The sequence below is a fragment of the Orcinus orca genome, chromosome 12 (assembly GCF_937001465.1).
Source record: "Orcinus orca chromosome 12, mOrcOrc1.1, whole genome shotgun sequence".
Classification (NCBI taxonomy): domain Eukaryota; kingdom Metazoa; phylum Chordata; class Mammalia; order Artiodactyla; family Delphinidae; genus Orcinus; species Orcinus orca.
Genome location: NC_064570.1, coordinates 15,895,473 through 15,908,872, shown reverse-complemented (window position 1 = coordinate 15,908,872; position 13,400 = coordinate 15,895,473). Strand labels below are relative to the sequence as shown.

Below are 13,400 nucleotides of genomic sequence, written 5' to 3'. Positions count from 1 at the left end.
GATCAAGCGTGTGTGTCAGTTTCAGCTAGCTGCTTCACTTGTTTAACAAGCTGTTTCATGCTGTGCAGTACAAATAGTGTTTAAAGTTGCCAGTAATTTATGACTGCAATTTTTGCTTCCTTACAGATCAAAGGTCCACCATCAAAACACCAAAGACTCAAGACACAGAAGATGATGAGGGGGCTCAGTGGAATTGTACTGCCTGTACTTTTTTGAACCATCCAGCCTTAATCCGTTGTGAACAGTGTGAGATGCCAAGGCATTTCTGAGCCAAGAGGCCCTATATCTTCCCTAAAACCACATCTGAAGTTCAAGAAACTAGTCTGTCATCAGGGGAAAAGTTTCACTGCTACATAGGATTTTGTCAAATTGAAGGTGTGACAAGATGGTGTTGTGCTAATGTTAAATGTCAGCCCACAGAGCTAATAATACCTCAGTCTAATGTCATGGGCAGTTGAAATTCATCACATGAAGGTAATCTGCTGAAAGACTTGGTTGCCCACTGCCTAACCATGTACAGTGTTACCAGTAGCCCATTAAGTATAATTCTCAATATATTAATACCTAGGTGTTCCCAGTACCTTTTCCCCTCATGTCACTACTGAATTTTGACAGGAGGAAGGAACAGAACAATGGCTTTTTTTTTTTTTAAAGCTTTTGGTGAAACACTACAAACATGAAGAAAAGGAACAAGGTTTAACTATTTAAAAACTGTTTGCTGCCATATAGTGCCAATGGATAGGGGAAGAACTTCACAAATCTGTGGTACTCTTGGCTTTGTCTTTGTCTTCCCTGAAAACGTCTCCACTCTGTGAAGCCAGCATCTAGGGTCTAAAGATGAAAAGAAAAGCAGCATGCATTGTCTGTACAAACATGGAGTGAGATATCCCAAAGCCTTTCCTACTGTACAGATCTCTCGAGTCTGCTTTAAGTGATTTCTTTTCTTCCTTATTATTTTCTTGTATTTCTATATGTATAGTGTAATAGTCTTTTGTTAACTAATTTTCTTTTTTCCTTTTAGTGATTAAGCACGATCATGTCCCTTTTTAAGCCTTACCTGAGAGAAGCAATGCCTTAAAATAAAAAAAGCATTAATGAAATGAAACTATGCACAAAATAACTTTCCTCTACTTATTCTGTACTTTGCCCTCATGAGTGCCGATGTTCTGTGAAGACATACAGATGCTGCACAGTGAATTGCAGAAAATATTACAAGACTTACGTCTATAGGTCACACTATATACTGACTTTAGCAGTGGGTAACACAACACAGTGTTTTATCTTCCACAGGGAAGCTTAAAACAAAAGATATTTTTAACCCACTGACAGCAACAAGGTTAAGCTTGCTTTATCTGCCTCGTGTCCCACAGAACTCTCACAAGAGATTACTATTGGGAAAGTACAGTTTCAAAACCAGCAACAGCAGCAGTACCTACAGCCCTTTTTTCGGAGAGAAGTTTAAATGCTTTACTGTTGGGGCAATCCGTTTCTAAACCTGACTTGGTGGCAGTATCATGTATATTTATAAAACAAGGCTAGTCATATTTAGGACAACTGAAGAAGAGCTGGAAAAAAGAAAAACAAGCAAACTTGAACACTGAAGCAACCTCAAGCATCTCTTTATTTTGATGATATATTTTTATAAGGAAAATAAATATTCAGATGATCAGGAGTGTATATAACTAAATGAAATCAAGAAAAAGAAATAACAGTATGCATTTTAAAAAACAATTATGGAATTATATATCAGTGCTTAGAATGGGGCTAAGGGAAGTGCTGAAATGTAGCAAAAGATAGGAGGTAATGTAGACTGTCACCCACTGTAAATGTTTGCAAATGAATATTTTTGAATAAACAGGATTATTACAGGTGATTCTATATGAATGTCAAAGCCTTAACTTCCAGGCTTTGCATCTTGTATATGGGAAGAACTATGACAATCCTAGTTAATTAGACAAACTCAAAGCCCTTACATTTGATGCGTTTTGTTTTAAAAATAGGCCTTGTTTTTCAGCTTCATCTGCAGTTCTATGTGAAGATTGATAAATCAGTTTTTACTTGTTTTATTAATAAAACGTAATTTGGATATCTTGAGTTGATGGTTTTGTGATTTAGCTGGGTAAAAACTATCTTTGTAACAGATAAGTTATTTATAAAAATTAAAACACTTCTATTCTAACGTGGATTTTGTGACTTGTTTTTAAAGTCTGTGGGACAGGAGATAATTTATGCCCCAGCAGAACCTTTGATAGTTAATATAAACCAGAGAAAGCTCACTCTCTAGAGTCTTCTCATGACATCACGGCATTCCACTGCATTGCTTGGATTACTTGTATCAATTTCCGCAGGCTTCTTTTTAACTAATGAGCGAAAGCAATCATGTTTAAGCTAAGGCAGAAAAATGAATATTGCTTTTCTCGGAGTTTATTATAGCTTTTTCTTTTGTTTCTTTTGGGATTTTTAAATGCGATTTCTTGGGCCATTTAGCCTGAGTAGTCATTTAGTTAATATTTGCTCTCTCGTATTATGTGTAAGTGCTGAGGATGGTGGTGCTTCCCTTGAAGAGAACCTTTACATTGAGTTTTCAAAAAATTATGACTCAGTTTTTCTGAGCTTGAAAAGAGCAGAGTGGCCCTTGCTGACCTTGTTATGACATAACTTACAGAAAGCTCTGCCTTGCCCTGACTGGTCTTTTAAAACCTAGTAGGACATAAATATTCTTTGCCAGGGAATGTGAGGTCTGGATATGTTGGTGGTCTGGAGACTACCTTCAGGAATTATTGCACTAAAATAGAATTGCAGGCACTAAGAGCCTCAGATGGAAAGATGGACTTCGTTTCTCATTGCTGATCATCCTTAGGTGCTGACATGCTTTATATTGAAAGGGGAGGTGGGCAGTTAGCGGTTCATGTAAACTGGACTTCTCAGGAAAACTTTTATTTTTAACAAAATGTTGGCCAGTATCTACTATATAACTAGTATGTTATACAAAGATGCATGTTGTATTGAGAATTTTTGTGGAAAAAATATAAAAATTTATTTTTCTTTTAAAATTTCCATTTTTTTTAAATGACAAGCAGGGCCAAACTACAGTGTAATATTAATTGACTTTATATTGGAGAATTGAAATTGTACATAAACTCATATCTATGATAGCTCAAAACTATATTAGCTATTTAACTTATATTTTAATCAAAGCATGTATAAATAGCAAGGTTAACTGACATTTCACCAGTTGTTGGGAAATTATAGTGAACAATGATAAGTTTAAGTAAATGGTATGAGATATAATCGTCAGTCTGTGAGTAATTGAAGTTGACCGTGTTGCCTTAGGAAATAATATTAAATGGCATCAAACGCCATTCCAGATTTGATATCTGCGTGCCAGGTATTCGCATAGTTTCCTATATAATATTACAAAATGCTTATATTTCTCCGTGACAAGTGAACGTATTTTTTTTTTGATTCTAGTTTTTAGAAGCTATAATTGTATCCATTTTACTTGAAGATGAAATGACTCAGGGCTGCATTTTAATTTTTATTGTTTCCATCTGAAAATATAATTAGGCAACTGAGAGAAAAGGCTTCCTCTAAAGAAAGTACAATTTTGTAGCTTTATATTTGTTAAATTGGATTTCCACCCCCCCCCCAATATGTAGTAGGCTGTTTGGTGTTTTTTTGTTGTTGTTCTTGTTGTTTTTTAAGGGAGTGTAGTTAGTCATTAAAAATGCTTGGTAATGCATTGTCTTTGCAACTATAAATTTCTTCCTGTATTACAAGTTCAAAAGTAGAATTGCCATGTTACAGTACAATAGCTCATTAATTTACCTAGTTATTTAAGAAGGTTATGAAAGCAGTTGCATTTTTAATACTGTGCCACCTTATTCCCCAGATAGACCCCTCAAATCTTAAGAGTCAGGACAGTTGGGATCCAATTCGGGCATCTCCCTAGATTTACTCTGTAACCCTGGGATAGTCCTTTGCTTTTCTTTCCTTGCCTTGTTAAAGGAAGATAATTATATTAACGTTAAACCCTCCTCACAGAGGTGTTGAGGGGCTTAAATTTGGAACTATCTGAGCCAACCTCTTTTCTCTCTAGGAACCGGATTATCCTAAAACTGGGTTATGTTTCTGTATGAATGGGTTTTGAGGCATTTTTCTCAACAGTATTAATGAACAGAATGGTAAGTTTACTATTTATTTCTCTGAATTGGTCTAGGGACATCTCAGTCGATCAGAATTTGGTATTTCAGTCACTGTAATTCTTTCCCTCTTTTAAAGTCAAAAGGTTGATTGCTTTGCAAAGGTTACAAAGCTGACCTGGAGATCAAGTGTGTTTATATTTCTCTTGCATGTCCAGCTCTCTAAAGAATGTACGTTTTATGATGGAGAATAGCAAATTATTTCTCTAGGAAAATAAACACTTTCTTCAAAGGACTTAGTCCAGTGTTTGCACATCTGCATATTTGTTTTAAGCCTAAAATTGACCCAAGGTCCACTTCATTCTAGCCTCTCTTTACAGATCCCCTTCTTTTACCTCTTTCTTTCCCGCCCCCCTCTTCTGAGGGCAGAAATACATCTTTCCTCTGATCCCAACTGCATTCGGCCGTCCATATCTGCAGGTTCTACATCTTCAGATTTAAGCAACCGCAGATCAAAAATACTCAGGAAGGGACTTCCCTGGTGGTCCAGTGGTTAAGAATCCTCCTTCCAAAGCCACGGTTCGATCCCTGATCTGGGAACTAAGATCCCACATGCCGCAAGGCAACTAAGCCCACACGCTGCAGCTACTGAGCCCACGCACTCTGGAGCCCGTGTGCCACGACTAGGGAGAAACCCATGCACCGCAATGAGCCCACACACAGCAACGAAAGATCCCGCATGCCATAAGGAAGATCCTGTGTGCCGCAACTAAGACCCAACGCAGCCAAATAAATAAATAAATGTTGGGAAAAAAATACTCGGGAGAAAAAGATTCCAAAAACTTCCAAAAAGCAAAATTTGAATTTGCTGTGCACCAGCAGCTATTTATATTGTATTAGGTATTATAAGTAGTCTAGAGATCATTTAAAGCATAATAAATACTACACCTTTTTATATAAGGTACTTGAACATCCTTGGATTTTGAATATCTTGGGGACTGTCCTGGAACCAATCCCCCGTGAATACCAAAGGACGACTTACATAGTAGAACCATTACAACTTACCAATCTACATTCCAAAAATGCTTATTGATCCTCATAGCATAGTGAATAAATACTGTGGTATCTTAAACGTGGCAGTGCTTTCCAGAGAGTTTAAAAAGAAAAAAGTTGGGCTTCCCTGGTGGCGCAGTGGTTAAGAATCCGCCTGCCAATGCAGGAAACACGGGTTCGAGCCCTGGTCCAGGAAGATCCCACATGCCGCGGAACAACTAAGCCCGTGTGCCACAACTACTGAGCCTGCGCTCTAGAGCCCGCGAGCTACAACTACTGAAGCCTGCACGCCTAGAGCCCGTGCTCCACAACAAGAGAAGCCACCGCAATGAGAAGCCTGCACACTACAACGAAGAGTAGCCCCTTCTCGTCGTAACCAGAGAAAAGCCCACGTGCAGCAACAAAGACCCAAAAGCAGCCAAAAATAAGTAAACAAATAAAATTTAAAAAAAAAAAAAAAAGGGCTTCCCTGGTGGCGCAGTGGTTGAGAGTCCACCTGCCGATGCAGGGGATACGGGTTCGTGCCCCGGTCCGGGAAGATCCCACATGCCGTGGACCGGCTGGGCCCGTGAGCCATGGCCGCTGAGCCTGCGCGTCCAGAGCCTGTGCTCCGCAACTGGGGAGGCCACAACAGTGGGAGGCCCGCGTACCGCAAAAAAAGAAAAAAAAAGAAAAAAGCTCCCTCCCACCTGTGAAACCACCCATTAGTTCCTAGTAGGCTCAGTGCCTTTCGCACTGTGATCTAATTGGTTCTGCCTCTGGCTTCTTCCTCTTACCTTGCACCTGCAGCTAGATTAAAGAGAGAACATCATCTCCATGCTCTCTTCAGAAACCTCTACTGTTTCCCCATTGCTGACTGGGCTTAACTGGTACAATTCTGTCGTCTTTTCAGGATGGTTTGTTACTTTGCAACAGAATACTCTTCCAGCTAAATTGGCCTAATCACTTCCCTGAAGAGATCTTGCACGCCCCACATCACCCCAATGTACTTTTGTCCATCCCATTTCCCCTGTCTCTACTTAAGTTTAACCTTTCAAAGGTTAAACTTGGTGCAGCCAAAACTTAACCAGGTCAAGGGTCAAGGTTGTGAGAACTTTCCAAACTGCACCTTCTCATGGCACTTGCTGTATTTTCTGCCCACTTGTCATTCATTGCTACTTTGACCTCTCCATTTACATCCTGACAGGGCAGGTATTGTTACACACCCGCTTTGTGTCCTCACAGTAAATGCCCTTATGTACAGCAAGAAGTCAATAACTGGTGATGGTGGTAATGATTCTTGACGACCAAGTTAATTTCTAACATTTAATTCCAAGTTAATCGGTACAGCCGTTTTGAACTTGATATGTATTTTCTCATAGGACCAATATCATAAGTGATAGGTTCCCAGGCCAGATCACCAATTAACTGGAATGCTTTGCATTTGAAATACTGAAATAAGGTGCAGTACTATTGGGGTAAGTAAATTAACAGTGAAATTAAGTGAAAATGTTTCAAATCTCTTATGTACGTTTCTGGAAGAGGGTGGAGAATTAGAGAGCTTTGTGGATATTCTGGAAAATTCCAGAAATTTGACATTTGAAATTGAGTCTCCTGATTCTGTTACATCTGATTTCATTTTAGAGCTTTAATTTTGCCTTTTTCTTCGATAAAGATGTTTGCGTGGCTTGTTCTTAAACATAACGAGGATCAATTTTTTTTTTAATTCACAATTGAAGCAGAGAAGGACATGAGAGAATCTTTTTCCTGAGAAAACTGGTCTAGAGAAGAGGAAAGAAAGAAGAAAGTGAAATGTGAAATAACTCCTCCCCTTTCCCAAGAACGGGGTGGAAAGAAGGGGGTGGAAAGACAGGCTTCCGACTAAAGGAACAATAGCAGAGAGCAGGGACTAGGTGTATATTTGTGACTCAGGCATGTATAACCAAGACACTGCCTGTGTGATGGGCACCATGAAACAGGGTACATTTTAGTACACGAATTGGCTTGAAGTCATAATGACTATCTTTTGGGGTTTTAATAGAATTATTTCACAAACCCTTTCACTGAAGCACCAGATTCAGTATCCCAGAGCATAATTACGTTACTAGCAAATGGTAAAAACACACAGCAAAGTTTTTTAAACTTGTCACTGTATTTCTTTATCAACCACAATCTTACTCTTTTCTACTGTTCACAACCATTAATGTACCATAGTTAAAGGCACTGACGGGCTTCCCTGGTGGCACAGTGGTTGAGAGTCCGCCTGCCGATGCAGGGGACACGGGTTCGTGCCCCGGTCCGGGAAGATCCCACATGCCGCGCAGCGGCTGGGCCCGTGAGCCATGGCTGCTGAGCCTGCGCGTCTGGAGCCTGTGCTCCACAATGGGAGGGGCCACAACAGTAAGAGGCCCGCATACTGCCAAAAAAAAAAAAAAAAAGGCACTGACTTCACATTACATGAAACAAATGGCCTCCACATTCCAAGACAAATGAAAGAAAGAATAAGCAGGACTCGCTGAAAACCTTCGGCCAACTGGCATTTTTTTCCTTTGAGCACATCTATGTTCTGATGTACTGACATCTATGTTCGCTACGGTGCAGAAATCTTGAGAACTTGAGTCGTATGAAGCTTTCGTTTTTCATGGCATTTTTACATAGTCATGAGTCCACAAGTAAAAGGATTTTGTTGCTATATTGAGTCATTGGGTTCTATTTTCTCAGGTTTCTACAAGGATACAGAGGAAAAAATGCCCTTCCGTTCTCAAAGAATACAGTTCAGTAACCCTTCAGCTTTCTCCTCTAGACAGAATAACGACCTTCCGTCTTTCCTCATACACTCTGTTTTCCTTTCCTAAGGCCCCAGCTTCCTCTACCATGCTTTATGAATTATAATTGGACATAGAACCTTTGACATCTTTATTCGTTCAGAAAATGGGCTTAGGGCTTCCCTGGTGGTGCAGTAGTTAAGAATCCGCCTGCCAATGCAGGGGACACGGGTTCGAGCCCTGGTCCAGGAAGATGCCGCGGAGCAACTAAGCCTGTGCACCACAACTACTAAGCCTGCGCCCTACAGCCCGTGAGCCACAAGTACTGAGCCCGCGTGGCACAACTACTGAAGCCCACGCTCCTAGAGCCCGTGCTCTGCAACAAGAGAAACCACTGCAGTGAGAAGCCCGTGCACCACAACGAAGAGCAACCCCTGCTTGCTGCAACTAGAGGAAGCCCGCACACAGCGACGAAGACCCAATGCAGCCAAAGCTTAATTAATTAATTAATAATTGATTGATTAAAATAAGAAAGAAAATGGGCTTAATGCTTGTTTTCTGGCACTTGTATGTCCTGTGCTTTTCGCTACACGTTTGAGGCATGTGGGAGGTTTCCTCCTGTGGCGTTTGTCACACAGCTCTCTGCCTATGCTCTTCAGGGTGATTTCATGGACTCAGTTGGCCTTAGAATTGTGCTACCCAGTTACTCACTCGGTTTTTGCTTTTGTTACGTTTTGTTTTCTTAATCCATCAGTGCTTTTACTTCATGGCTACTGACTTTATGCTGTTGTGGGTTTTTTGTTTTGTTTTTTGGGGGGTTTTTTTTGGCTGTGCCACATACCCCAACCAAGGATTGAACCCAGGCCACTGCAGTGAAAGCACAGAGTCCTAACCACTTGACTGCCAGGGAATTCCCTATGCTGTTTTTATAGAACCTTTTTTTTTCTAATGTTTTAGAGTATTTAAACTTTAATTTCTCTTTCAGTGTTAACCATCCATTCAAAATTAATCCTTTTTTTACGTACTGAGCATTTTCTCAGTAGGTTTGTATGTGACTCACCAGGAGACGAGCAGAATGGGGCGGTGATTCTTAGCCTCAGGACCAACCGTGACTCAGTCCTGATAACATCTTGGAACATCTCTACTCGGCACGTCCTCAGACTACACAGTTCACCTGAGAGCCCAAGACCACCTTTCCTGGCTTGATAATGAGATGCCCAGGACATTATCTACCTCATATTGCACTTCCCTGTTTCTCTTTGAAAGGTAATCACGTTGATCTGACAAGGTTTGCTTCTTCGGCAGATGAATTGGGCACTGTGTAATTTTCAAAATATGATTAACACCTGCTTTTTGCTACATTAGGCACTGTTCCAAATGCTTTACAAATATTAACTCATGCGATCCTCGTAACAACCCAAAGAGGTAGAGGATAGGATATTCCCATTTACAAAAGAAGAAGTGAAGCAGAGAGGTTAAGTAACTCTCCCAAGGTCACACAGCTAATGGGACCAAAATTAAAAACCAAGCAGTCTGACTCCAGTCATGCTTTTAACCACTACAGTGAGCTACCTCCAGGCTCTCCTGAGGGGCTTGCAGATGGATTTTTATTGCTATTTATTCCAAGGTAGCTACAGTAAGTGATCAGCTCTCAGTCTCTGGAATCTTCTTTCCATCTGAGGAGAAATTTTACATTTCAATTTTTGCTACTCCTTCTGCTAGCCTTCCTATTCTTACTCCTGCGAGTGAGAACGGGGTCTCTTGTTTTGTTCACCACTATATACCTGCTCCCCATGTGGGCCTGGCACATGGAGGTGCATAACAAATTTTAAGTTACCTGAGAAATTGGGTGACCTAGTATAACTTTATTTTTCTATCAGTTTCCCCCAAATGCTTCTCAATATCACATTCCTCCCATGGGCCAAGCATTGTGTTAGATGACATGGCAGATACAGTCACTGCCTTAGAGCTTACAAAAGGGAAATCAGTACAGTCAATCCTTGTTATTCCTGGAATTCCATAAAATTTGTGAATTTGTCTACTAACTATAGTCATTCATGGACATGCACAGACCGATGAAAATTTTGAGTTTCCTGACACTCAGGCTCAGGTCAGACAGACAAGGTGAGGACCCTGCCTTTTTGTTTCAGCTCTCCTACTATAAACACCTGTCCTTTTTTGTGTGTGTGTGTGGTACGCGGGCCTCCCACTGTTGTGGCCTCCCCCGTTGCGGAGCACAGGCTCTGGACGCGCAGGCTCAGCGGCCATGGCTCACAGGCCCAGCCGCTCTGCAGCACGTGGGATCTTCCCGGACCGGGGAACGAACCCGAGTCCCCTGCAGGCAGACTCTCAACCACTGCGCCACCAGGGAAGCCCAACACCTGTTCTTTTTTATGGTCTATTTAGTGCCATAGTTTTTGCATTTTTGTGCTTTTTATTGGTGATTTTGCTGTTTACGATGACCCCCAAGCATAGTGCTGAAGTGCTGTCTCGTGTTCCTGAGTTCAGGAAGCCCAGGATGTGCCTAAGGAGAAGAGACGGTGTGTCAGGTAAGCCTCGTTCAGGTGTGAGTCATGGTGCTGCCAGGGAGGTCAGAGTCAATGAGTCAAGAGTACCTATGAAACACACATAGAAACAAGGTCAGGTATTACTTGGTGGATGAAAACGTTGTGACCAGAGGCTCATGGGAACATAACCCTGTATTTCCCTAGGAATGGGAGTTTAGTATTCACTAATACAGTGTTTGTGGAGACTTTATAGAACACAACTACCGTAAATAAAAAGAATCTGCTATAATTATAAGGCAAGTGCTGTACAGAGGGGTACAAAGTTCAGTGATGGGAGAGATGACTTCTGATGGTTGAGTCAGAGACAACTTATGAAAGGGAGGCCTTTGAAATGGGACTCATGGTAGGCGGGAATCTGACAGAGGTGGAAAGACATTCCAGGTGTGGGAAACAGTGTGAGCCCCAGTGGAGTCTAGAAGCTACAGGGGCTGTGCAGAGATCTGCAGGGGACCTCGCTCGGCTGAAAGGTGAGGACAGGTTGGGAAGAAAAGCCAGGAAAGGTAATTTGGACCATCCTGTGGAGGATGATTGAGAGCGTGCTTAATTTAATAAGGCAATAATGAGCCATGGAAGGTTTGGGTGTAACTTGCCCAAGGAAATGAAAACAGAAGTCCACACAGCAAGTTTACCCATTATAGCCAAAACCTGCAAACAGCCCACATGCCCATCATAGGTGAAGGGATAAACAGATGCGGTCTATATATACACTGGAGCACTACTCAGGATGAAAAAGGGGCAAATACTGATACAACAACATAGACGAGTCTCACATGCATTCTGCGGAGTGAGAGAAGCCGGCCAGAGGAGCACATTCTGTATGATTTCATTATTGTGAAATTACAGAAACAGCAAAGCTAATCTCTAGTGACAGAAAACAGAGCAGTGAGATAGAATTCACTGAAAAGGGCACAAGGGAACCTTCGGGGTGATGGATGTGTTTACATCTTGATTGTGGCAAAGTTACATGGGTGTATCCATTTGTCAAAACTCATTTAAAAATGGGGATTTTTGTATGAAAATTACACAATTTATGTGAGTGTACTTTATTGTATTAAAACAGTATGTATTAAACTAATAAATTTATCTTAAAAGAAACTTTAGGGGAGGAAACATCTGTTTTAATACCTTGTGGGGAAAAGCTGATGAACAAACACCCATGAGAAAGACAAATAAGGGGAAAAGCAGAAACACAAAACCAGTTGCCAGCTAGGTGCCCTCTTAGTAATTATCAGCTATAAGGTGACCTTGTCACATCTGAAGTTAAAGACGCACAGACATCATCCTATGTGAGAATTTCAATTATCTATACGGTCACTAACTTGTATCTTACTTACAAGTACATAGTAGTAGAGTATATATGAATTCCTCTGAAAGCTATCACCACTGTCTATCAGATAACCAGTACACCTGGTCAGTTTTCTTCTCAAACCATTGACTGAATTAATGCTAAGCAAGATGAGGTCAACCTGTGCTGAGGAGCTTCGCGTTGTCATCTGTTCTGGGGAGCTCAGCATGAGATCCGTGACCGTGCGGACGCTGTGAAAGTGGCCGGGTGAACTCTGCCACATGTGCACCGAGATCAGAGCCATCCTAGGACTTTGAGTCCTCAGGTCCTTCCAGAGGATCGTTCTTTGTGAGGGAGGGAAGAGCTGCCTTGTCCTGGCGGTGCTCACTCCCATGCCGCCACCGCTGGATGTTGCATAAAGGAACACAGCGTCAGCATCCCAAGGACACAGCCTCTGGCCTTCTGGCAGCTTGAATTCTGCAGTACAAACAGATGCTCTTCAGGGAGCGACCCATGTTTAGCTTTCCCCGTTCTGCCTGCCTTTTTCTTAAACTATTTGTTTAATTCTAGCAATTCTCTTGTATATAAAATTAACATCTCTGGTTACACTCACTATGTAACATTTTATGCTGACAAATCCCAAACAACTATCAGATGCTTCTGCTTTCCAGAGTTAAACCTTGATTTAGAAATTTCATTTCTTTTTATTCATTCAAAACATGCAGCCCTGGGCTTCCCTGGTGGCGCAGTGGTTGAGAGTCCGCCTGCCGATGCAGGGGACGCGGGTTCCTGCCCCGGTCCAGGAGGATCCCACATGCCACGGAGCGGCTGGGCCCGTGAGCCATGGCTGCTGAGCCTGCGCGTCCGGAGCCTGTGCTCCGCAACGGGAGAGGCCACAACAGTGGGAGGCCTGCGTACCACAAAAAAAAAAAAAAAAAAAATGCAGTCCTATGTGCCAAGCACTCTTCTGGTTCTGGGGACACAGACTCGGTGTTACAGTTACCACTGTGCCCGCCTGTCCCCCGGGATCTCTCACAGCCCTGGACTGCCTCTCACGTGCCTTCTCTGTATGTTGCCCAGTTGCTTTGAGAGTGGTCTTGTCATATTTTGGTTTCAGGTTCTCCCATTAGTAGCATGTGCTCAAATTCAAGAGAATACATTTCTAGTAGTTTTGGGGGTTTGGGGGGTTTTTCTGTTTTGTTTTGTTCTGGCTGAGCCTCGGGGCATGCGGGATCTTAATTCCCCAAGGAGGGATCGAACCCACGCCCCCTGCAGTGGAAGCAAGGAGTCTTAACCACTGGACACCAGGGAAGTCCCGAGAATACATTTCTAAATGAAAGCAACCATTTCTTTTACTGAAGAACGAGTAAACTGTGACACTTTCCTGGCTTCTGCTTCTGTGATATAATGGAGAACCTCACTTGTCAAGACGTGTCGCAAAATGCTCCAAACATTAGCTGTTAGTCTCTTCAGAGCCGGTCTTGGTTGTCATATTGTTGAGGCGGGTGGAGAGGAAAACGGGCAAGTGAACAGCTCTGGGGTCACTGCTCCCAAAAGGCTGGAAAGTGTCGCTCTGACCCTACCCTCGTTTGTCTCTTCATGTGCGGTC

The 13,400-nt window shown here is 42.1% G+C and overlaps 1 protein-coding gene and 1 long non-coding RNA gene across 4 annotated transcripts in view; one reads left to right on the top strand and one right to left on the bottom strand.

The window, feature by feature from the left end:
• Nucleotides 1–2,183, top strand: part of TAB2 (TGF-beta activated kinase 1 (MAP3K7) binding protein 2) — an 86,600-nt gene extending 84,417 nt beyond the window's left edge. For all 3 annotated transcript variants that reach the window (XM_033405199.2, XM_033405184.2, XM_049695383.1), the window contains one exon: nucleotides 127–2,183. In XM_033405199.2, coding sequence (XP_033261090.1) covers nucleotides 127–269 — 143 coding nt within the window. In that variant the 3' untranslated portion in view covers nucleotides 270–2,183. The remainder of the gene's footprint in view (nucleotides 1–126) is intronic.
• Nucleotides 2,184–5,633: 3,450 nt separating this feature from the next.
• The window catches only part of LOC125960664 (uncharacterized), a 77,648-nt gene continuing 69,881 nt past the window's right edge, over nucleotides 5,634–13,400 (bottom strand). Inside the window, exon 2 of the long non-coding RNA XR_007470559.1 lies at nucleotides 5,634–5,691. This is a non-coding gene — a long non-coding RNA (uncharacterized LOC125960664). The remainder of the gene's footprint in view (nucleotides 5,692–13,400) is intronic.